This window comes from Halichoerus grypus, chromosome 13, assembly GCF_964656455.1.
Source record: "Halichoerus grypus chromosome 13, mHalGry1.hap1.1, whole genome shotgun sequence".
Lineage (NCBI taxonomy): Eukaryota > Metazoa > Chordata > Mammalia > Carnivora > Phocidae > Halichoerus > Halichoerus grypus.
Genome location: NC_135724.1, coordinates 52420826 through 52447201, shown reverse-complemented (window position 1 = coordinate 52447201; position 26376 = coordinate 52420826). Strand labels below are relative to the sequence as shown.

At 39.8% G+C, this 26376-nt stretch overlaps 1 protein-coding gene across 14 annotated transcripts in view; it reads left to right on the top strand.

The window, feature by feature from the left end:
- Positions 1 to 26376, top strand: part of DLGAP1 (DLG associated protein 1) — an 889834-nt gene that overhangs the window by 838880 nt on the left and 24578 nt on the right. For all 14 annotated transcript variants that reach the window (XM_078060566.1, XM_078060565.1, XM_078060564.1 and 11 more), the window contains one exon: positions 24026 to 24447. In XM_078060566.1, coding sequence (XP_077916692.1) covers positions 24026 to 24447 — 422 coding nt within the window. The remainder of the gene's footprint in view (positions 1 to 24025; positions 24448 to 26376) is intronic.

The following is a 26376-nucleotide window of genomic DNA, read 5'->3' as shown; positions in this document are numbered from 1 at the left end:
AGTTTAGAGTGCCTGAACAAGCATCAGAACCAGAGTCAGATATGGCAGGACTACTGGAATTATCAGACCAGGAATTTTTTAAAACCATGATTAATAATGCTAAGTGCTTTGATGGAAATAGTAGACAGCATGTAAGAACAGATGGAAAATGGAAGCAGAGATGGAAATTCTAAGAAAAGATAAACAAGATTTGCTAGGGATCAAAAACACCGGAACAGAAAGGAAGACTGCCTTTGATGGGCTCATTAGTAGACTAGACACAGCTGAGCAAAGAATCTCTGAGCTTGAGGGTAAAATAATAGAAATTCCCAAAACTAAAAAGCGAAGAGAAACAAACTGGAAAACAAAAACAAAACCCAGGATTTCCAAAAACTGTGGGACAATTGTAGAAAACACATGCATAGGATCACCTGAGTGGCTCAGTTGTTAAGTGTCTCCCTTCGGCTCAGGTCATGATCCCAGAGTCCTGGGATCGAGCCCCGCATTGGGCTCTCTGCTGGGGGGGCGGGCGGCTGCTTCTCCCTCTCCCACTCCCCTGCTTGTGTTCCCTCTCTCACTGTCTCTCTCTCTGTCAAATAAATAAATAAAATCTAATTTTTTTTAAAGATTTTATTTATTTATTTGACAGAGAGAGACACAGAGCAGGAACACAAGCAGGGGGAATGGGAGAGGGAGAAGCAGGCTTCCCGCTGAGCAGGGAGCCCGATGTGGGGCTCGATCCCAGGACCCTGGGATCATGACCTGAGCCGAAGGCAGACGCTTAACCGACTGAGCCACTCAGGCGCCCCCCAAAAAAATTTTTTTTAAAGAAGAAGAGCATCTGAGAAAGAATAAGTGAAGGCCGAATGAAGACTTTTTTTTCCTCATTTTTTTTTTTCATGTCTTTTATCTCATAAGTTTCCCAACAAACCAGTGAGAACTCTCAACTCAAACACAGAGCTTGTCCAAAACCAAAGAGTTAATAAGACAGAGAAGCCTGACTTGGAATGCCAGTGTCCACACCTACACTCTGAAATGTTTGTGACCCCCCCCCCTTAGAAGAGGCCTAAGTCATATGAGTGACTTGATCCAGAGGATGCATTCTGTCCTCAAGTTCAAATGATGGAGACATCTGGAGATGCAGAGAGCTCTGTTCTAAAGGTGTCTTATAGTCCATCCTTTTTCAGCCTGAAAGGCTATAGGAACTACTTGAACTAACAGCCTTTCTTTAAAAGCTAATCATCACTAGCTGCTATGGAATCAGTTAATTGTAATTAAGTCCTCATTAATGTACAATTAAGATGCTTGCCACTCCTTAACTAGTCAATAACCAGAAATCAGTGAGAACATAGCTGATGAGCCCTTCCAAACCTCCAGGGTCAGGATTAGGTACCTCTATCTGAAACTTGTCAAAATGCTCCAGGAACCTGTTCCATAGTCTTTTCCAAAAACACAATGGAGCGCTTAGCAGGTACGTGTATGTAGCCTGTTTTCCATACATATGGAAGCAACAGAAACCTGTTAAGAACTCAGATAGAGCACTTCTGCTACTACAGACTTCAGGGTAATGAGAAGCCCCAGAAGGCTGCAGCCTGGGCTGGTCCTTAGACACCATCTTATCCCTCAGGCACACAGAGAAGTCCTGCCCTGACTTACAGAGCAACCTGGTATTGAAACTAGGAGGCAGCTCCAGGCTCCACATTTCAAGTCTCATACCCTCTCTGCTCCATTCTGCTAACATTCAGATGTACTGTCTGAAGTCACATGTACTTGTCTGTATTCAAAGGCAATCTGAACACAAATTGCTTGTATGTAAATGGACTGAATAACAGCAATGATACAAAGAATGGGAGGGAGGAATTAGGATTATTTAACTACACGGTACTTACACTCCCGAAGTGGTATAGGGTTATTTGAAAGCAGACTTGGGTGAGTTGTAGAATGTATAGCGCAAACTCTAGGGCAACCATTAAAAAGAGTAAAAGAAACACAGTTGACCCTTGAACAACACAGGTTTGAACTGTGCAGGTCCACTTACACGCAGATTTTTTACAGTGTAGTATTGTTAAGTGCATTTTCTCTTCCTGATGATTTTCTTAATAACATTTTCTTTTCTTTAGCTTACTTGATTGTAAGAATACAGTATACAATAGGTATAACATACAAAATATAGACACAATCCATGAAAAAAGTAATTGATAAACTCTGGACCTCATTAAAATTGAAAGCTTCTGCTCTGTGAAAGAGCGTCATGAGAATGAGAAGGCAAGCCACACATTGGGAGAAAATACTTGCAAAAGACACATCTAATAAAGGGCTGCTATCCAAAATATACAAAGAACTCTTAAAACTCAATAATAAGAAAGCAAACAACCTGATTTTAAAAATGGGCAAAAGACCTTAACAGACACCTCCCCAAAGAAGATACATAAATGGCAAGTAAGCATATAAAAAGATGTTCCACATCATATATCATTAGGGAATTGAAAATTAAAACAACAATGAAATACCACTACTCACGTATTAGAATGGCCAAAATCCAAAACGCTGACAATACCAAATGCTGGTAAGGCACCATTAAGTCTCATTCATTGCTGGCGGGAATGCAAAATGGTCCATCCACTTCGGAAAACAGTTCGGCAATTTCTTACAAAACTAAACATACTCTTACCATACAATCCAGCAATCGAACTCCTTGGTATTTACCAAAGGAGTTGAAAACGTATGTTCACACAAAAACCTGCACGCGGATATTGATAGCAGCTTTATTCATAATTGCAGAACTTGGAACCAACCAAGACATCCTCTGTAAGTGAATGAGTAAATAGGCTGTGGTACAGCCAGACAATGGAATTTTATTCAGCATTAAAAAAGAAATAAGCCATCTGGCCACAAAAAGACATGGAGGAAACTTAAATGCATATTACTAAGCAAAAGAAGCCAATCTGTGGGATTCCAACTACATGACATTCTAGAAAGAAAGAAACTATTGAGATAGTAAAAATAATGATCAAGAGAGGAAGAGGAATGTTAGGCATAGCAAAGAGGATTTTTAGGCCCGTGAAGCTACTCTGCATACTACACCACTACGATGGTGGATGCATGTACCCCCCCCCAAGAGTGAACCCTAACCTAAACTACCAACTTTGGATAGTACTGATGTGTCAATATAGGTTCAGCATTGTAACAAATGTACCACTCTGGTGGGGGATGTTGATAAAGGGGAGATCCGGGGGCCGAGGAGGGGCAAAGGGTATATAAGAAATCACTGTACTTTCTGTTCGACTTTGTTGTGAATCTAAAACTGCTCTAAAAAACAGAGTTATTAATTAAAAAAAGAGGAGTAGTAGATAATAGTGTTAGCCTCAGAGTGTTGTCTTAGGGTGTGTGGTGTAATATACATAAAACTTTTAGAAAAATACCTGACATATAGGAAGCACTGTAAAAGTGTTTCCTATTCTATTATGTACCCAAGTAGAATCTCTCTAAAGAGCAAAGTCTCAAGAAAGCAATTATACCACCTTTCCTGAAACAATAAGAAAATTATCTCAATTTTAAAATTTTGCGTTAAACATTTCCCCTGCAGTCAACTATTCTGTTTTATCAAATAAACACCCTAACATGTATCCAACTACAGGAATGCTAAATACTGCATTCTTTGGACACACCTAATAACAACCCCCAAATTTTGAATGAGCCACTTTTACCATGTTTTGAAAAAGTTGAACATTTAATGAATTACTGAAGTTTGTAGGATGGTCAGTTTCTCAGTACTTTGGTTTATTTCAGAGTCATCTCCCAAAAGGACTGGCAACCCCAATTTTCCTGCTTAATTTTTCAAAACATACCCTTCCTCAAAGGTCACTTTATAGTTAACTGCTGTAAAGTAAATAAGCATTTAAATGGATGTTAATGATTGTTTTCAACCTCTCCAAAAGAAATCCATTGTCAAACAGGGATTACTTACAATTTCCGTCTCTAATTAGGATTCTTTTCTTACAATTCTGCTGGTAGTAATTCATTTAGATAGGATCTTAAAAAGCAAAACTGGGCAAATGAGATTATCTAATGACAGCTAAGGGATTTTTTTTTTTAATTATCTAGTGATAAGTTGTTTTCGGGTTGAATGACTAGTACGATCCATCTCTTCCTTCCCCAAATAGACAGACTGATAAACAACTGTAACCTAACAAAAAGTGAGAGAAAGGAAATAGAGCCAGGGAAAGAAAGAGATCATACAAAGAGAGGAAGATTAACTAAGACTTTGTAAGAGGCCAAGAAACTCATTATCACCTTCTGAATCCATCACAATTTAGGAACCAAAACTAACACACCAAAGTCCACCTGGCTGATTTGTCTATGAAGGGGTAGACTTTTAAATCTAGGTGTTCTGCAGTGCTACAAATTAAAACAAAAGGAATAAGTTAATAACTCATCAGTAAAATGTACTAAGTAACCAATCTGCTCCAAAAAGAGGACTCTAAATGGAGTATTCTAAAAATCTCCCTGGTGTATTTGCAGACGGCCATGATGTCCTCAAAATGTCATCCATAGCAGATGTGCCACATCCCTTCTCCAGGGCTACCTTGTGGTGGGGACCGTGCCTTGAGGAATGCTGTCTAAAGGTCACTGGTTTAAATGCCATGGCAGCGCCAAACCAGGGATAACGAATGCATGCAACAAGACTGTTTCTCTTAAGCTAGTGAAGAAATTCCTCATCTCCATCAAAGATTAGCTGTCTTTCCCCAATTCCTGTTTCAAGGGTCAGTGGCCCGTTGGATAGGATCCACACAGCATACAGTATTTGTTGATATGCGGAACTGACTGATTTCAAGCAAAGCCGGGCAATCTTGCCAACACCTCCCGCTCTGTCTCTGCTCTGTATCCCAATGCTTCCTAGCATCCTGTCCCCATTCTCTCTCATCCTTCTGACTGCTCCCCAGGAATTTGCATGAGGTCTCCTTGTCTTTCGAGCTGATAATTAGCAAATCCAGTAAACCAATCCTTCCTATTTACTAAGGTGAGAAAGCTAAGAGGCTCCCAGGGATCTCCCCTTTCCTTCTAAGTAACAATTGTATATTAACCATGGTTCATACAAGGCTTTTTTTTTTTTAAAGACTTTCTTACATGATCCCACTAGTGACTCTAAGACTCTAACAGTGGACACAAAAAGAGGAAGAATATATTTATTTTCGTTATAAAAGTGGTATGTAAATTTACTTGGAGGAAAACATAAAGCAGCATGTGGGCAGTTTATACCTCTCTGATGGGCTTTGGAACAATGAAAAAACTGTGTATGTGTATGTGTGTATCTTAAGTATTATCTATCTCTTCCATAATAATTATGTATTATTAAATCTAATTAATGATTTAAAAGATACTATTTATACATTATGAAAATTTATAAATTACAGAAGTAAAATTCCCCATAATTTCACTCATTAACCATGAATTCATAAAGGGATATATTTTTTACCCATACTTTTTCCATAAACATTTTAAAAGTTACTAAAATTGTTCTATGTATAAAATTTAGTGGGGCGCCAGGGTGGTTTAGTTGGTTGGGTGGCTGCCTTCAGCTCAGGTCATGATCTCAGGGTCCTGGTCAGGCTCCCTGCTCAGCAGGGAGTCTTCTCCCTCTCCCACTCCTCTGCCCCTCCTCCCCTGTTTGTGATTTCTCTCTCCCTCTTTCTCTCTAATAAATAAATAAAATCTTAAAAAAATAAAATAAAATTTAGTAATAATTTGGAATACCTGGCTGGCTCAGTCAGGAAAGCATGTGACTCTTTTTTTTTTTTTTTTTTTTTAAGATTTTGTTTATTTGCGAGAGAGACAATGAGAGACAGAGAGCATGAGAGGGAGGAGGGTCAGAGGGAGCAGCAGACTCCCTGCTGAGCAGGGAGCCTGATGTGGGACTCGATCCCGGGACTCCAGGATCATGACCTGAGCCGAAGGCAGTCGCTTAACCAACTGAGCCACCCAGGCACCCAAGCATGTGACTCTTGATCTTGGGGTCATGAGTTTGAGCCCTATGTTGGGTGTAGAGATTACTAAAGAAAAAAAAGCAAAACTTTAAATAAAAATAAAATAAAATCAACTAATGTTATAACAAAAGCTTTCTCATTACTAAAAATTCACAACAAATATTTCTTTTGATGGTTATACAATATTCAAGAATAAGTATGAATCATAATTTGCTTCCCCTGTCTCCCACTGTTGAGTATCTCCATTATTTCTAGATTGACTTCTGGTTAAAGACAGTGAAAAAAATACATACATCAGGGCAACTGGGTGGCTCAGTTGGTTAAGTGACTGCCTTCAGCTCAGGTCATGATCCCAGAGTCCTGGGATCGAGCCCCGCATCGGGCTCCCTGCTCAGCGGGAAGCCTGCTTCTTCCTCTCCCAGTACCCCTGCTTGTGTTCCCTCTCTTGCTGTCTCTCTCTCTCTCTCTCTCTGTCAATTAAATAAATAAATAAAATTTAAAAAAAAATACATACATCATCTTTAGACCTTCTGAAACTAAATGGCAGTAAAATGATTTTTTTGCTTGTTTGGGCATAAACTGCCAAGGATGAAGAGAACAGGAGAGAAAAAAAGAACAGTGACATTTAGGAAGCTGGAAGGCAGACAGACAAGTGATCGCTGACTCAGCTGACCAGGGAAAGCAGAATCTAAAGCCAGTGATGCAAAAACCCAAGATTCACAAAAGGCATGGGGCCAGACAGCATTGAGCGCTCTAAAAAGTAGGGACAAAGGAGCTACAGACTCTTTGTACCTGCAGAGCCCGGCGACAGCCCTTCCCCACTCTGGCTGAAAACTGGAGGTTTCTCTTGTTCAGCTGCTAAAACAAAGGGTCTCAGAAATGGAGGACAGCAGCACAGTTGAGGGCACCATTACGAGCCTGAAAATAAAAAGATAAGTGAAAATTTACAAACAGAATGCTGAGCCACCCTGCCCTGAGCCTTCTTATGCTCACACTGCTCCCAGAATCCTGGCAGCCAGGCTTATTCCCTCTAAGCAGAAGTATGGAACAATCTATTGTGGGGGGACTGACCAAAGACACACTGACATCAGGGATTTTGCAAGGTGAGAGCCCAGTGAGATCACCTACACTGAGGATCATGGGGATAAGCCCCTCCCTACAGCACAGACTTCTGAAGAGGCTTTTACTGTGCCTTTCAAGCATGAGCAGACAGCTAACAATCAGCAAGCTCAGATCAGGGCTGTAAAAAGAGAACCAAAAGTTTTAAGGAATATTCAGAAAATTAAAAAGTTATTTTTAAGAGAAAAGAAGGGAAAGGTGGGCAAGGAAAGCTCCATGACAGAATGGGTGTGTGTGGCTTAGTCTGTTAAGTGTTGGGGTGTCTGTGTGGCTCAGTCTGTTAAGTGTTGGACTTTAGATTTTGGCTCAGGTCATGGTCTCAGGGTCATAGGATCCAGCTGCACATGCGGCTCTGTGCTGTGTGGAGTCAGCTTGTCCCTCTCCCTCTGCTTCTCCCCTGCTCATGCTCTCTCTCTCTCTCAAATAAATAAAATCTTTTAAAAAAAGGAAAAGAAAATTGATATAGTCTCTTACAGAATATCTTATCCCCCTGAGGAGGGGAGGAGGCGGTGGGGTGCAAAGAAAAAGAAAAGTGCTCTTAGAAATTAAAAACTGAATAGCAACACTGGAAAACCCAATAGAAGAGTTGGAAGATAAATTGAAGAAATTTCTAGAAAAAGTACAAAAGGGGAAAAGCAAAGAAGTAATCCAGGAAACAAGTAATCCAACCCAAGAAAGGGGGAAAGGGAGGCCTCAAGATGATTGAGAAATCTCCAGACAACAGTTGTGAAGCAGGTCTAGGGAGGGACCAGCTGTGGTGGAGCAGGTCAGAAGCTCTGTGAAAGATCAATTCAAGAAGACCTGTAGCATACCTATGTGTTTGTTTCAATGCATGCACAGAAAACTACACATCTGGGGGAATTCTGAGGATTGAGTAAGTGCTAAGTACATAAAAAATTAAGCAAATTTTTTTTTTTTTTAGATTTTATTTATTTATTTGAGAGAGAGAGAATGAGAGAGAGCACATGAGAGGGGGGAGGGTCAGAGGGAGAAGCAGACTCCCCGCTGAGCAGGGAGCCCGATGTGGGACTCGGTCCAGGGACTCCAGGATCATGACCTGAGCCGAAGGCAGTCGCTTAACCAACTGAGCCACCCAGGCGCCCAGCAAATTTTTAAAAAGGAAAAAATGTGGTAGAAAGTAGAATATAATATGGCATAGTAGTTTGCTAGGGCTGCTATAGCAAAGCATCACGGACTGGGCAGCTGAAACAGCAGACATTTATTTCCTCACAGTTCTGGAAGCTTAGAAATCCAAGATCAAGGTGTTGGTGGGGTTGGTTTCTTCTGCGGGTTTTAGCTTGTAGATAACTGTCTTCCCCCTGTGTCTTCAGGTGTTTTTCCCCTCTGTGTCTGTGTCCCAATTTCCACTTCTTATAAGGTTATCAGTCACACTGGATTAGGGCCCACTCATATGACTTTATTTTACTTTAATTACCTCTTTAAAGCCCTGTCTCCAAAAACAGTCACATTCTGAGGTACTGGAGGTTAGGACTTCCGCATCTGAATTTGTTGGGGGAGAAGTGCACACCTGAGGCCATAACACACAGTCAGCTGTATATACTATTTCCTGCTCATAATAATATAGTCATAAAAAGCAAGTTCTAAATATTGATCCAAATTTACAATGTAACTATATCAGGAGAATGGAAAAAAAATACTGGAGCAGACCAGAGTGCATGTGTGTGTGTGTGAGAGAGAGAGAGACAGACAGACAGACAGACACACAGACAGACACAGAGACAGGGAACGGAGACGGAGACAGTATGAAGAGAAGGAGTGAATGAAGATGAGGTGAGAGAAATCTAAAGGTTCATCTTTCCTAAAGACAAAAACTAAATTGTTAACAAATAGCAATGTTTGTTATTTAGAAATAGTATTTAAAAGTGGCTGCCTGTGGAACAGAAAATTACTACATCAGCAGACCAGGAATTTCTATTTTTCATAGCCAGCCTTGTAGAACCACTTGATATTTTAAAATTGTGTGCATGGGGAGCCTGGGTGGCTCAGATGGTTAAGCGTCTGCCTTCTTCTCCCTCTGCCTCTGCCTGCCGCTCCCCTTGCTTGTACTCTCTCCCTGTCTAATAAAAAAATTAAAAAAATAAAATCTTTAAAATTGTGTGCATGTACAACTTCGCTAAAAATCAAAAGGGAATGATCAAAATAGTGATGTATAATATTGTGATAAATATTTTTTTTAAGATTTTATTTATTTGACAGAGAGAGACACAGCGAGAGAGGGAACACAAGCAGGGGGAGTGGGAGAGGGAGAAGCAGGCCTCCTGCTGAGCAGGGAGCCTGATGTGGGGCTCCATCCCAGGACCCTGGGATCATGACCTGAGCCAAAGGCAGACGCTTAATGACTGAGCCACCCAGGTGCCCCTGTGATAAATATCTTTGTGCAATAAGTATTTTTGCCATTTCAGATTATTCCATTTCTGGGTTTAAGAATTCAAATATTTTTTAATGTTCTTCATACCAATTTGCAAATAGCTTCTGAAAAAATCTGCACCCACTTTACACTCAGAGGGAGGCACTTGAGTGCACAGATACCTGTCCTCTTTAAATCCCTTTATTGTTGGGGCGCCTGGGTGGCTCAGTCATTAAGCGTCTGCCTTTGGCTCGGGTCATGATCCCAGGGTCCTGGGATCAAGCCCCGCATCGGGCTCCCTGCTCCATGGGAAGCCTGCTTCTCCCTCTCCCAGTCCCCCTGCTTGTGTTCCCTCTCTCACTGTGTCTCTCTCTGTCAAATAAATAAAATCTTTAAAAATAAAATAAATCCCCTTATTGTTTTAACAGCTTTATTGAAACTGACATACAATAAACTATACATATAAAGTATATAATTTGATAAATTTATATATATTTATCAGAAATACATATATATGTATGAATACATATATATAATGGAACTATCACCACCATCAAAATAGAGAACACATCCATCACCTCCAAATGTCTCCGCTTACCCCTTCATAGTCAGCCCCTCTTGCCCTCCCACTTCTTCTCCCCTACGGCTTTCCCCACTTGCTGCCACTTGTTTGCATTTTCTAGAATTTTTTAAAGATAGAATATCCTTTTAAAATATTTGTTGATATATGTATATGGATCTGTTTTTGTGTTCTCTGTACTGTTCCATAGATCTAATTGCCTATCTTCATGCCAATACCACACTGTTCTAACTATTGCAGCTTTATAGTAAATCTTGAAGTTAGATAATGTATGTCCTCCAACTCCTTTTTTCAAAGCTTTTTTTTTCTTGAAATTCTAGGTCCTTTGCCTTTCCATAATGAGTTTTAGAAAGAGTTTGTTGTTAATTTCTATTAAAGACCTACCGGATTTTGATTGAGACTGCATTGTATACATCACTGCCAGGAGATTTCACATCTTAACTATCTCTCTTTATTCATTCATTCATTCATTCATTTACTTGTTATTTATTTTAAAAGATTTATTTATTTGAGAGAGAGAGAGAGCATGTGAGCAGGGGAAGGTGCAGAGGGAGAGAAGCAGACTCCCCGCTGAGTGGGGAGCCTGACTCGGGGCTCAATCTCACGACCCTGAGATCACAACCTGAGCCAAAACCAAGAGTTGGACGCTTAAACAACAGCCACCCATGCGCCCCTCTCTCTTCTTTTATTTAGCAATATTATATAATTTACAGTGTAAATGTCTTGCACATATTTTGTCAGATTTGCCCATAGATATTTCTTTTTGTCCCTGATATTATAAATGGTATTTATTTTTACTTCACTTACCGTCTATTGTTAGGTCATAGAAATACCATTGATTTTTGTGTGTTGATCTTCTATCCTGTAATGTTCCTAAACTAGCCTACTAGTTTTAGTGTCTTTTTTGTAGGGTCCATGTGATATTCTAGACTACCATGTTATCTACAAAAAAAGAGAGATTTATTTCTTTACATCTGGATGTATTCTTTTTCTTATTTTATTACACTAGCTAAAACCTCCAATATAATTTTGAATAGAAATCATGAGTATGGTCACCCTTGCCTTATTTCTGATCTTCTGTAAAAATATTCAATCTTTCACCATTAAGTATTATGTGAGCTTTATGTTTTTTGTAGATGCCCTTTATTGAATTGAGGAAGTTCCTCTCTATTTCTAGTTTGTTGAGAATTATGATCAGGAACGGATGTTGGATTTTGTCAAATGCTTTTTTTTTATATCTAATGAGATATTACAAGCTTTTTCATTTTAAACTATAAATATGATGAATTGCATTGATTTTTTTTTAAAGATTTTATTTATTTATTTGAGAGAGTGAGAGCACAAGCAGGGAGAGAGGGAGAGGGAGAAGCAGGCTCCCCGCTGAGCAGGGATCCCGATGCGGGGCTGGATCCCAGGACTCTGGGATCATGACCTGAGCCAAAGGCTTAACTGACTGAGCCACCCAGGTGCCCCTTGACTGATTTTTTAAATTATGGTAAAATACATATAAAATAAAATTTACCATTTTAACCATTTTACGTGTACAATTCAGTGGCATTAAGTCATTCACAATGTTGTACAACCATCACCACTATCTAGATCCAAAATATTTTTGTCACTTCAGACAAAAATCCCATATCCGTTAAGTCACTGTCTGTTTACCCTTCCTCCCAGCCTTTTGAAACTGCTAATCTGTTTTCTCTCTTTATGGATTTGCCTATTGGTTATTTCTTATAAATGGAATCATACAATATGTGGCCTTTTGTGTCCGGTTTGAGGTTCATCCATGTTGTAGCATGTATCAGTATTTCATTCCTTTTTATGGCTGAATAGCCATTATATGGTTATATTACATTCTTTATTCATTCATCTTTTAGTGGCCATGTTTTCTCTTTTGGCTACTATGAATACAGCTACTACAAACATTTGTGTACAAGTTTTTGTTTGAACATCTGTTTTTAATTCTTTTTGGTATTTACCTAGGAGTAGAATTGCTGGGTCATATGGTAATTCTATGTTTAGGATTCCTTTTTGAGGAAGCACCAAATTATATTCCACAGCAACTATACCATTTTACATTCCCACCAACTGCATATGAGCGTTCCAATTTCTCCACATTTTGGCCAACACTTGTTATTTTCCATTTTTAAAAATTATGACCATCCTAGTGGATATGAAGTGGTATCTCATTATGGCTTGAATTTGCATTTCCCTAATGACTACTAATGTCGATTATCTTTTCATGTGTTTATTGGCCATTTGTTTATCTCTTTGGAGATATATCTATTCAAGTCTTTTGCCCATTTTTTATTTATTTTTTATTTTTTTGGAAGATGTTATTTATTTGAGAGAGAGAGCATGCACGTGTTAGCCAGGGGTAGGAGCAGAGGGAGAGGGACAAGCAGACTCCATGCTGAGTGCAGAGCCTGATGCAGGACTCAATCTCATGACCCTGAGCTGAAATCAAGAGACGCTTAACCGAGTCACACAGGTGCCCCAACTTTTGCCCATTTTTTAAATTAGGTTGTTTGTTTTTATTGCTGAGTGCTGTAAGTGTTCTTTATATATTCTGGATACCAGACCCTTATCAGATATATGATTTACAAATATTTTCTCCCCTTCTTTGGGTTGTCTTTTTACTCTATTAATAATGTTTTTTGATGCACAAAAGTTTTTAATTTTGATGAAGTCTGGTTTTTCTCATCACTTATGCTTTCAATGTCATATTTAAGAAACCTTTGCCAAAGCCAAATAATGCAGATTTGCCCCCTATGTTTTCCTCTAAGAATTACATAGGTTTAACTCCTAAATTCAGGCTTTTGACCTATTTTGAGCTAACTTTCTATGTGGTGTGAGGTAAGGATCCAGCTTCATTCTTTTACATGTGGATATTTATTCAGTTGTCTGACATTAACTGATTTTTTTTTTAAAGATTTTATTTATTTATTTGACAGAGAGAGAGACACACAGCGAGAGAGGGAACACAAGCAGGGGGAGTGGGAGAGGGAGAAGCAGGCCTCCCGTGGAGCAGGGAGCCTGATGTGGGGCTCAATGTGGGGCTCAATCCCAGGGCCCTGGTATCATGACCTGAGCCCAAGGCAGACACTTAATGATTGAGCCACCCAGGCACCCCATTAACTGATTTTTTAATGTTAACCCAACTTCGTATTCTTGGGATAAGCTCAATATCATCATCATGCATAATCCATAAAGAAAGTTTTTGGATGTGATTTGCTAATATTTGGTTGAAAATATTTGTATCTGTATTCATGAGAAATATTGTTCTGTAGTTTTCTTGTATTGTCTTTGTTGTCTGTTGTTAGAGTAATGCTATCCTCATAGAAAGACTTAGGAGGTATTTTTCCTCCTCAATTTTCTAAAAGTGTTTGTGTGACATTGTTATAATTTTTCATTAGATATTTAATCGAATTAGCCAGTAAAACTGTGTGGATCTGGAGTTTACTTTGTGGGAAAGATTTACTACAAATTCAATCCTTTAATAGATATAAGACTATTTAAGTCATTGATTTCTTCTTAGTTGATCCTTGGTAGTTTGTCTTTCAAGGAATTTGTCTATTTCATCTAAGTTATCCAATTTATTGTATAAAGTTGTTCATATTATTACTTTCATATAATTTTAATAGCTATAGAATCTGTCGTGATGTCACCTCTCTCATTTCTGATATTGGCAATGTGTGTCTTCTTTTTTTTCCCTCATCAGCCTGGGTAGAGGATTATTTTTATCAATTTTTTAAAAGAAAAAGCTTTGATTTCACTGGTATTTCTGTTTTCCTGTTTTCTATTTCATTGATTTTTTGCTCTTTTTCATTTCTTTTATTCTATTTACCATAGATTGCATTTGCCCTTCTATTTTTTAATTTCTTAAAGTAGCAGTTGAACATTGAATTGAGACCTTTATTTTTCTGTACTATTGGTGTCTAATGCTATAAATGTCCCTTTAAGTACTGTTTTAACTACATCTCACAAATTGATTATTGTGTTTTCATTTTCATTCAGTTCAAAATACTTCCTAATCTCCTTTTTTTCTTTAACCCATAGTCTATGTGTTATCTAGCTCACAAATATTTTGGGACTTGGTAAATATCATTTAGTTATTGATTGCTATTTAATTCCATTGTGGCCAGACACCATACTTTATGTCTTGAATCCTTTAAAATTCATTGAGATTTGTTCTGTGGCCCAAATACTGTCTATCTTGCTAAATAATCTGTGTGCACTGGAAAAAAAGATGTATATTCTTCTATTTTCGAATGGAGTGTTCTATAAATGCCAATTAGGCCAGGTTAGTTTTTTAATTTCTCCATAACCTTCTGATTTTCTGTCTATATATTCTATCAATTATTGAGAAAGCAATGTTGAAACTTCTGACTGTAATTGTGAATTTATCTATTTCTCCTTATTCTATCAACTTCTGCTTTGTGTATTTTGTTTTTGCTTTTTTTTTTTTTTTTTGCTTTGTGTATTTTGAAGCTCTTGTATTAGGTGCACAAACATCTAAGATTGCTATGTCCTCTTCATGAATTGGCCCCTTTCTGATTATGAAACATCCCTCTTTCTCCCTAAGATTTTTTGTTATGAAATCTACCTTGTCTGATATTAAGAGAGCCAATTAAGCTTTCTTTTCTTTCTTTTTTTTAAGTAAGTTCTATGCCCAAAGTGGGGCTTGAACTCATGACACCAAGATCAAGAGTCACATGCTCTACCAACTCAGCTAGCCAGGTGCTCTTGAACTTTCTTTTCATTAGTGTTAGCATGAGGTAGCCTTTTTCATTCAAATTATTTATGTCTTTATATTTAAAGTGGTTTTTTTTATGGGTAGCATATAGTTGGGTCTTGCTTTTTAACCCAATCATACAACCTCTTCCTTTTAATTGGGATACTTAGACCTCTTACATTTAATGGAATTGTTGATGTGTTTGAGTTTAAGTTACCAGTTTGTATTTATTTGTTAACTGTATCTCTTCTTTGTCCTATTTTTCATTTTTTCCACCTTCCTTTGGATTATCTTTTTATGATTCTATTTTATTCCCTTTGTTGTCTTATTAGCTATAACTCTTCATTGAATTTTTAATGGTTGCTATAGGGATTATAATGTATATCTTTAATTATATTATACCTTCAATTGAAATTAGATCATTTCATATGTAAGAAACTTACAATAGTATGTTTTCATTCCTCTACTACCCAGATTTGTGCTATTGTTACCAAACATTTTACTGCTACATGTAAAATCCATAATATAGTGTTATTATTTTTGCTTTAAAAGTCAATTATCTTTAAAATGATTTAAATAGGGGCACCTGACTGGCTCAGTCAGTGACTCTTGATCTCGAGGTCCTGAGTTTGAGCTCCATGTTAGGTGTAAAGATTACTTAAAAATAAAATTTTAAACTAATTAATTAAATGATTTAAATAAAAGGGAAAAAGTCCTATTCATCCACAAAGTTATGATTTCCAGTGTTATTCATTTCTTTGTGTAGATCCAAATTTCCATGCAGCATCATTTTCCTTCCTCTTGAAAGACTTCTTTTAACCTTTCTTATAGTACATGTCTGCTCATGATGAAGGTTTTCTGCTTTTGTATATCAAGAGTCATTATTTTGCTTTTATTTTTTAAAGATGTGTTTTTTTCAAAGAGGAACAAAGATACCCCAGCTGTGGGTAGGTTTCTTACCCCGTGCACTGAATGTTGATAAATACTCTACTAGGACCCTGTAGATCCATGGGTTCTCTCTGTGCAGTTCTCTCTTCCTCCACACTCTGCCTTGCAAACTCCCACTGCATTGCCCTCCTGGGACTCCCAGCAATGTCTCATCAGCTCAGGAAGACTGCTGGCACCACACAGAGACCACTCCCTGGGCTGCTGCCTGGAAACTTTCTCTAATCAGTAAACATGGGCAATCATAGACCTTGTTTGTTTCCCACATCTCAGTGATCACTGTTCTTCATTGACTGATGTCAGGTATCTTGAAAATACTTTTTTCATACATTTTGCCTGCTTTTTTTAGTTGTTTCAAATAGAAGAATAAATTCAGTCACTCTTACTCCATCTTGGCCAGAAGCAGAAATCATCCATATAGGTTTTATTTGGCCTACAAGTGGGATGAGCCCTGTTATTGAGCATTGCTCTCCGGCTCAAAAGTCACAGAATGTATGGGAACGTACTGAAGACTTGGGGGAAAAATATTCCAGTCATGAGATCCAAATTGAAAGTAACTTTACCTTTCTGTCTTTACCATGTGGGAGTTGGATATAATTAACATCAGTAGCCTCTTTTAGATGTAAGTTCTCTGATTCAACATTCCAGCAGTGTTTCCTCAAATTTAGAGTAGCATGATACCTAGATAGAGATTCTTTGTTGAGGTCCAGGCCTAATCTCCTGGGTCTTGCCTTTCTGCTTATTGTCCTATTTCCCAGGTGGCTGTGTTGCTGTCCTAATCTGTAGTTCAGAAACAAGAGAGAAGTGTGGATAAGTCTATGATAAAGGTTCAGGCTACCCGTCCCTCTTGTAACTCAGCTACCTTTTATAAGGGTAAATATTTATGATAAATTTTGGAACATTTATAAAGCAATCATCTTTAGTCTTTACAAATGAAAACGTTAGGGAGAGTAGAGGCTTTGAAATTATATATTCTTGCTTATTTATTAACACTGTCAAATTGACATCTGTCTTTAGTGGTTGCATAGAGAGAAACTACTGGTCTAACAGCAATTTTCTGGAAAGGAAATTCCAAAATGCTATTTTTCTGATGTGTGTATATTAATTTTTTAAGATTTTTTTTACAAGATTTATCTATTTGAGGGGGGACACGCAAGAGCGAGTGGGGGGGCGGATTGGGCAAGGGGCAGAGGTAGAGAGACAATCTCAGGCAGACTCCCTGCTGAGCAGGGACCCCGACAAGGGGCTTGATCCCAGGACTCTGCGATCATGACCTGAGCCGAAATCAAGCGTCAGACGCTTAACTGACTGAGCCACCCAGGTGCCCCTGAAAGATTTTATTTTATTATTTTTAAAAGATTTTATTTATTTATTTGAGAGAGAGAGCATGAGTGGGGGCCAGGGGGAGGGGCAGAGCAGGGAGCCCCCTGACACAGGGCTTCATCCCAGGACCCTAGGATCGTGACTTAAGCCGAAGGCAGACACTTAACCAACTGAGCCACCCAGGAGCCCCTAAAAGATTTTAAGTATATCTACACCCAACGTGGGACTCGAACTTACAACCCCAAGATCAAGAGTCGCATGCTCCACTGAGTAAGCCAGCCAGGCATCCCTTAATATTTTTATCTGTGTCTTTGTAAACTACTTCTTAACTGGCTGGGATCTTTAGAGATCATCCAAGTGAAAGTCAGTGTTACTGCAAGGACTATTTGCCTTCAGCATCCAGGGAATTAGAGGAGAAACCTTTTCCTAGAATAAGTGGGTAGTAAATAACTTTGTGACCTCTTTTCTTTCCTCATCAACCGCCCTCGTGCCTGCCATTCCTTTATTAAATTGGTGAAGCTGGGTAACAGTGAATGTCTAGAGCAAGATCTGTGTGTTTGGAGGAGCGGGTATGCAAAGGGAAAGCCAAGATCTTTCCATTTATATTTCATTTACGGGATGAGAATGGGAGCGGATGGATATTTTGATGATTTGCATAAACATCTCTTGTCTTTCTTATGTCCATTTGATGGGGCCATCACCTTCTCTCCTGGTATACCTTTTGTACATTATGAAATGTACAAAATGCTAAAGTGTCAGGACACTTCTAATGCTAAGGGGAAAAAATGTTAGCATCGAAATGTGGTTGTGAATGACACCTGCCATTTCAGCAGGTCTGTGAACACACACACTGAGTCACAGGTGCTGAAGCTATTATCAGAGTTGCTCCCCATTTCAGAAACAAATGCCTCAGTGAATAAGGATAATTAGACTCTTGTTTTTTCACCAACATTACCTCTATTTCCAAAAAAATTCTAAGTTTTAAAAATTTTCCTTGCTTCACACATTAAAGCTCAGGGCTTCATAACTGGGTATAACAAGCATGTGCAAAGCTAGCATTGTCTTCTCTTTTAGCATAACATCAACTACTATAAAAGATCTCTTTTGATCATAAAGGACTTAAATACATAAACATTTGGGTTGTGCCTTTTCAACTAAGCAGGATGTGAAAACAAGAAGCCCAGATTGAGGTATCTTCTGTCAGCCAGTTCAGGGAGCACAGACTTAGAAAGACCGTTGGCAGTCAAAAACATCTCTCCTTTGCCAACCTGGAAGCTTTGGATCAATTCCCACTCCTCACAGCTTCCTTGGAGTACTGCATAGCCTAGGACCCACCCTCAGTATTACATTTGGCAAATAACTTCTTTTCTCTGCCAAGTTAACAATACCATGACCTAGCCAAATAGTCCTTACAATATACCTGAGTTTTAAAGGTGTGGCATTCATGCATTTGAAATTGTAAAAGCCTGAAACTTGGCATAATTCCTGATATGCCTCATACATTTTTTCCTCCTTTCCTTCCTCCCTTCCTTCTTTTCTTCTTTCCCTCCTTTTTTCTTCTCTCTGTCCCCCTCCCTCCCTCCATACTCTCCCTCCCACTTTCTTTCCCTCCTTCCTTCTGTCTTTCTGGCTTCTCTCCCTCCCTCTCTTTTTCTTTCTTTCTTTTCACATGTGTTTTACAGATAACTTAGTTTGCAAAAGAAAAATGATCCTCCGACTCACAAGCCTATGGCCTCCATATGACCCCAAAATAAGACAATAAAAACAAATTATGGGTGAGACCTCTCAGGCTTTTGTTAGTTACCTGGAGTCAACAGTCAAGGAGTGACCTAAGGCTCCAGTTGCTGGGGCGCAGTCAGTTCGAGGATGTTTTGTTGAGACTCCTAACCAAGGTTCCTATAGTGATAGCCCATCAAGGATACTAGCACCTGCCCAGGGGGCCTGAAGGAGGCTGGCCAAGTGCTGGGCCCTCTCTGAAGAGATCCAGCAATAACAAGCCCCCTGTCATCAATGTTCCTTCCTTTTTTTTTTTTAAAAGATTTTATTTATTTATTTGACAGAGACAAAGCAAGAGAAGGAACACAAGCAGGGGGAATGGGAGAGGGAGAAGCAGGCTTCCGCCAAGCAGGGAGCCCGATGCGGGGCTCGATCCCAGGACGCTGGAATCATGACCTGAGCCAAAGGCAGACGCTTAACGACTGAGCCACCCAGGCCCCCCTGTTCTTTCCCTTTCTTTAATTGGCAGTTGCATTACAATTACTTGGGACAGAGTCGTTATGGAGAAAACTTATTCTATTTTCCTTTGCTTAAAGAGACAGTCAGGTAAAAGAGCGATGAATGTGGTGGCTTTTGAATAATGAGTGGACGCTTGTTTGGAGGTCATTTTACAATCTGTCTCAAGGACAGTGCTGACCATATCGGAATGGGGAGCAGGAGAGCCGCTTCCGCCTGCATTTGTGACCAGGGTTGCATCCTGCCTGGGTTCCTCCGTTCACTATTCTAACTGCGAAGCTGATCTGACAAGAACGAGAGAATCTCTTTTTTAGAAAGTTTTAATTCTGGATCTCAATCTCCTCTCACCCCCACACCTTGCTTTTGATCTACCTTTTATATAATGAGACGTCTTGGGTTTTTGCATCAGTTAAAGGGTGCCATTTCACAAAATACCCAGATGGTTGCACTTTTGAAGAGTAGCATTTTCAGATCCCACATCTATTCAGCCTTGACAGCAGGCTTAGTGAAGAATGTCTAAAGCCTCCTACGAAGAAAGCAAGCACAGCACAGAACTAGTGTTTCTCCCTTTGAAACCAGAGTTAGCCCTGAAACGCAACCATTATGTGAATAAGAGGGATGAAGAAGATAACCAGGGGCCAGAGGGCTCAGTAACAGAATGACTGAGTTCATCTCCTCAAGATAAATTTATGCCTTGGGTCTCACACAGCTGAACGACTTACAAGGCCAAAGCATGGACGTTCTACAGATACTGACTGCACTTTGGTTTTTTGCTCATTTTGCTCATTAAACTTTGTTTAAATGCAGCCCCATCAAACAGGGGGAACGAGAAGGGCCTCTGTGATATACCATCTATGTGTTGATTTGTAACCCGCTGTACAGAAAAGTCGCAGCGGGGTGGGTGAGGGGGGCAGAAAACCCTCTAATTACACATATGAACTTGTTTCACAGAAGGGGCACGTGGGGTGCCTGGCTGGCTCAGTTGGTAGAGCATGCAACTCTTGATCTCAGGGCTGTGAGTTCAAGCCCCATGTTGGGCAAGGAGCCTACGTAAAATAAAAATTAAAAAAAAGCGGGGGGGGCGCCTGGGTGGCTCAGTCGTTAAGCGTCTGCCTTCGGCTCAAGTCATGATCCCAGGGTCCTGGAATCAAGCCCTGCATCGGGCTCCCTGCTCGGCAGGAAGCCTGCGTCTCCAGCTCCCACTCCCCGCTGCTTGTATTCCCTCTCTCGCCGTGTCTCTCTCTCTGTTAAATAAAGAAAAAAATCTTTAAAAATTTAAAAATTTAAAAAATTTAAAAAAAAAAAGGAGGGGCACAAAGCAATAGCAGAGGTGAATGCAACCAAGTGACTTTCCTCTTGCTGTTCAAAACAGACAGGTATTGTGTCCCATACTGGTTGATCCAGTCTTTGGTTTCATGGTTTTCTGCTCCTTAGGCCAGAATATTGGCCAGTCCTTTTCAGAAGTTGTAATTATTACACATTGTGCCTTCAGGGCATGAAGTACCGAAGAAGCTTCAAGTCTGGGGATTGTGGGTTTGGAAATGGTAAGCCACTGGATTCAGCTTAGAGGTTTATACCATCTACCAGCAACTGATCTATTCTTTTCAAAAATACAGAAATTAATCCAATGACTCCTTTTGTGTTCCTATCAGAGTTTTAAAACAGCAATAACAACTTGATTGTACTCTTCACTCAGAGGGAACTTTGCACTTGAAAGACATGAAACGTTTTGTAGAGCAGAACATTCTTTGAAAGCTCTGGGTGGAAGAAAGCACTTGCTTAAGGAACTTAATTGAGAGAAACAGTGCAGCCTGGACAGGGCTGCCTGAGTTCAAAGGCACCGCTTTTAATCCCAAACCTTTTTAATTTTACTTAACTTTTATTTCTTTCTGGGTGACTAAACTGCAAACTTCTATTAATCTACTGCCAAGTAATTTTTCTTAAGAAGGTGGATACTTTACAAGATTCATAGCCAGGAGCCCTCTGTCAGGAATGCTGGTGGTACAGTTTTGTGTAGGTAAAAACAGAGGCCCAGGAGAGGTCACTCTGTTTTGTATGTGGAACAGACTCTATCTCTGGCAAGTTTGCTGCGATTGAAAACAATAAGGCACTCCTTTAAGTCTGGAAAATGTAGTGCCCCTGGCAATACAGGATCTTGGAGAGTGAAGCCTAGTGTTTTCATAGTTGAGATTTTGTGTTAATGTCAACTGTTGCAGGGAGAGTCATCCAACTCACACATATGTGTCCGGAAAGAAAGCTGAGCTTCAGGAGATGACATTTAACATTTGGGTGGGCGGCGGAGGGATGAATAAGAAGAATGCAGGAAAGGCCTACTGCAGCCAAGAATTAAGTGGCTATTGGAAGAATCACATTAGCAAAACTGTTCTTCCTTTTGCTCTAGTATAAGATATCTGTAACATGGTTTTCAGACTTTCACACTATGTGATTCTTTTTTTTTTTTTTTTTTTTTGTATGGCCCATTCTAGAGTTAAAGAACTTATAAAATGACCAGGTAAAATACCCTCAACAGAAGTAATTTCTTGAAAACAGCAAAGGATGAGATGGGCCAGCTTTTTTTGGCCGGTCTATCTTCATAAAATGAATCATACTATATTTGATTATCTTGAGATCAACAATGCAGCCACCTTTTTTCTTGACATTTATTTTCTAGGGAAAAAAAACGGATTTATTGTGATGATTCTACTCTCATCTTTTTGTAACTTCTAGTCTTTCTACACTCTTACAAATAACAACTTACCTGTATTGTTCTGGTCACTTTTTCTTTTCCATGGACCAAAGTATTAATATTAATTGGCTTTAATAAGTGTTCCAGGAAAATGAAGAAAAAAGACATAATCTGGTTTATTAAATGTTATATTGACATTGTTTAGCGCACAGTCCTGGAAGACTGGCACCATTGAATAAGAAACAGCAATTGAAAATCAACTGGCAAATCAACCAACTTAACATGGCATGATCATGAGCCAGTAAAGAAAATGTACCACCTCATACCCGTTAGGATGTCTACTATCAAAAAGTCAAAAAATAAGTGTTGGTAAGGATGTGGAAAAATTGGAACACTTGTGCATTGCAGATGAGAATGTAAAATGGTAATAGCCAGTATGGAAAACAGTATGGTAGATCCTCAAAAAATGAAAAATAGAATTACCATATGATAGAGTAATTTCTCTTCAGCATTTCTACCCAAAAGAATGGAAGATAGGGTCTCAACGAGATATTTGTACACCCATGTCCAAAGAAGCATTATTCAAATAGCCAAAAGGTGGAAGCAACCCAAGTGTCCATCTACAGACGAACGGATAAACCAAATGTGGTATATACATAAAATGGAGTATTATTCAGCCTTAAAAAGGAAGGAAATTCTGACACATGCTGCAACACGGAAGAAGCTTAAAGACATTATACTAGGTGACATAAGCCGATCATAAAAGGACAAATACTGTATGATGCCACTTCTATGAGAGACCTAGAGAAGTCAAATTCCATAGAGACAGAAAGTAGAGTGGTGGTTGCCACAAGCTGGGACACTGGGGAACTGTTGAATGGGTACAGAGTTTCAACTGAGAAAGATGAGAAAGTTCTGGACATGGATGGTGGTAGTAGTTGCACAACCCTGTGAATGTACTTAATGCCACTGAACCGTACACTTAGAAATATGGTTAAAATAGTACATTTTACGTCATGTATATTTTTTCACAAGGAAAAATAAAGAAAATATTAGATCAGGAAGTTAGTTACCTTTAAAAAAAAAAAGTACAGAGTAGGGTAACAGGCACATGATGCCTCCTTCAGTGGACTTATATTCTCTGTCATTGTCACTTGCCTGCTGTAGGAGCCAATGAAGTTTTGTTTGAGTTTTAAATTACTTCAGGCCCACACCTTTCCCTTGCCCCTTGCCTGAGAAAGAATTCACTGCTCCTCTGTTCTTCCCCACCCCTCTGACCTTCATTGTAGGGGTCAACCAGAGATGTATAGAGCCATCTGGTTGAGAGACATCGATTACATGAATATCCTTATAAAATGCTCAGATTGAATCTGTGAACAAATTGTCTTTTATCATCTTGGTGCAAGGACTGTGGGAAGGGAAATTAAAGGTGCAGAGGAGAATGGTACCAGAGAACTCTAGAACTGTGAACTGTTTTGCCCCAGAGGCTTTGCCCCAAATGATAACAATGACCTATTCGATAAAGAAACAGGTGAATCCTTACCAAGGCACGGAGTTTTAATTTTAAGAGGAACCTCATGACGTTTTAGTTTGTTTTCATAAAGTCTTGCCTTGTAAGAACTGTTCCTGGAAAAAAAATGTAATTATGCAGGATTCACAAGAGGCTTGGGCTAGGTTGGGTTGGTTTTGTCTCCCCGACTTCTAAGCAAATGATGCAGACAAAGATAGAACTGAATTGTTTCCTCACTTCTCAGCAACCTGACTACCAGAATTCAAGCCACCCCAGACTTGAGGAGGAAGTTGAACATGGGACATTACACTGGCTTCGATAGCTGTACACATTGTTCTGCTTCTAAAATGTCACTAGATACGCTTTAATATGGTATTGAACAAAAACGAGAGGTCTGTGATTCTGTATATTAGAGCTACGGCAACTGATATGTTTGCATCAGGGGCCTACCTCCCCAGACTGAAAGGATGAGGCCTCCTATGGTCACACTCACCAGGAAAAGTAGAAATGCTTTTGCATCGAGAAAGAGCCTTGAACTAACTCTCCTTTCTCTATTCCTCCAAGCTTCCGCAGGTTCACTAGATCCAACAGTGTGACGACAGCAGTACAGGCCGACCTGGACTTCCACGATAATCTGGAAAACTCTCTGGAGTCTATAGAGGACAATTCGTGCCCTGGCCCAATGGCCAGACAGTTCTCCCGGGACGCCAGCACCTCCACGGTCAGCATTCAGGGCTCAGGAAACCACTACCACGCCTGCGCTGCCGACGACGACTTTGATGCGGATTTTGACCCTTCGATTCTGCCTCCCCCGGATCCCTGGATTGACTCGATCACTGAAGACCCCCTGGAGGCCGTCCAAAGGTCAGTGTGCCACCGGGACGGCCACTGGTTTCTGAAGCTTCTCCAGGCAGAGCGGGACCGCATGGAAGGGTGGTGCCAGCAGATGGAGAGAGAAGAGCGGGAAAACAACCTGCCGGAAGACAGTAAGTAATGGCCGCTGTGCACGCCTGCGCACCCGGCGCTTCCGGGCCGGGCTGACGCGGCGTCTGTGGACGTCGTGGTTCTTTCCCTGCGTGGTTCGCTTGTCTAGCTGCGGTTCCACACCCCCGCCGCGACGTGTGGGACGGCGGGGCGCTTCCGGCCGCGAGTCCAGCCGACCCCCGCGCTGCCCAGTAGAAAGAAAACCACTGGGCAGAGCCTTGGCTAGCTCTAGATCCTTTCTTCTCTGAAAAGGATCAAGCCCAACGTGGGGGTGGCCTCCAGTTTCTACACCGGTTCCTCTTTCCCGAGAAATTTCTGAAGGGGCGCTGATTCTCAGGGAATTAAATGCCCAATGCATCGGTCCACGTATTAGAACAAGGCCAATAATGCATAGGCCAGTAGAGACCATGCTTATTAACATTCATAAACCCGTTTAGCGTGCACTTTCTCTCATGGGATTCAGGGAGGCAAACCTTCAGCCACTAAATGAACTAACACAAATTTCAACTTAGCGGGGTTGAAATAAGTGATAAAATATGATGAATAAGTAAGATAAATAACGGAGGCCTTGCACACCATTATTTTCAAACTTTGCTTTTTAACACAATCATTCCTATTAACAATTGACAACAATAGGTAGCTGGCTGGCTGGTTGGCTGGCTCAGTTGGTAGAGGGTGGGAGTCTTGATCTCAGGGTCATGAGTTCAAGCCCCACGTTGGGCATAGAGCTGACTTAAAAAAAAAAAAAAGCAAATAATTGACAACAAAATGACCAGGTTACCTCAATTCTGAGGCATGTTTTCCACATTCTCAACAATTCTGAAATTGGGATATAGTTTATAATCAGTGTGTATTTTAATGCTGTATGTTTGTTTTCCTCTGAAAAACTATTATTAAGTGAGTGGTGGATCTTCCAACTGATGATATTTTTGAATCAAAGAAATTTAGGCATTTAGGGGTAGGCATTTAAGCCTGTCTTAATTTTTGCATGGGAACCACCTACAAGAGTATTGTCATGATGTGACTTTGGGGGCCTATTTTTAAAATCATTTAACTTTTTCTCGTAAAAAATTTAAAACATGCACAGAAGTATAGAGTTTAGTACAATGAACCCCCATGTACCCATCGCCCAACACAATGGGCCAGTCTCCTTTTCTTATCTTCCCCCACTTGTCGTTTTTGCAGATTATCTTAAAGTCCAAGGCATGCATCATGGCACTTTACTATGTATCCACTGATAAGGATTTTTTTTATATAATCATCATATATTATCATCCCTAATAAAAATATCAATAATTTCTTAGTAATTACACCCTGAGCCTACGTTAAATCATGTTAAATAGACTTACTAAATGAAACAAACTAATTATGTCAAGGGCCAGTGAGTTTTCCATAAAAGAAGTACTTTTTATGAAAATCAGTCTGGAAAATAACAATTAGCAGGTTGTGGGATTTCCTTGCTGTGTCTTGTTCTCAGCTCTTCTGTGCATTCATTCCTCCTGCCTGAACCCTATCCACTGGCTAACTAGCTTATGTGTTGTCTTTATGAACAGGTCAGAAAATCCATAAGTAGGTTTCTGTAATGTTCCTTTTGTCCTTTCATGTTATAAATGCAAACAACTTAGCAGTGGAAAAGTAAATCTCCTTGACACTTGCCCCTAACAGTTGGTGCCTCTGCAAGTTCACCTGAGTGTTGATCCACAAGCAGAATTAGCTTTTTGCCCTGGTGACAGGTGAAGGAGGCACCACCCAGCAGCAATGGATGGGGTAATTTTCAGTAAGAAGTCTTAGCAGTTGCATCTTCTTATTCTCCTTTCCCCTTGTGGGTATACCCAAAACTTATTAGATTTTCCTAGGAAAAATGCTAGTGTCTAAGGAGCAACAGCCTCTGGTGCACTGCTCAACAGAACAAGCTAATTTTCAGATTTCAA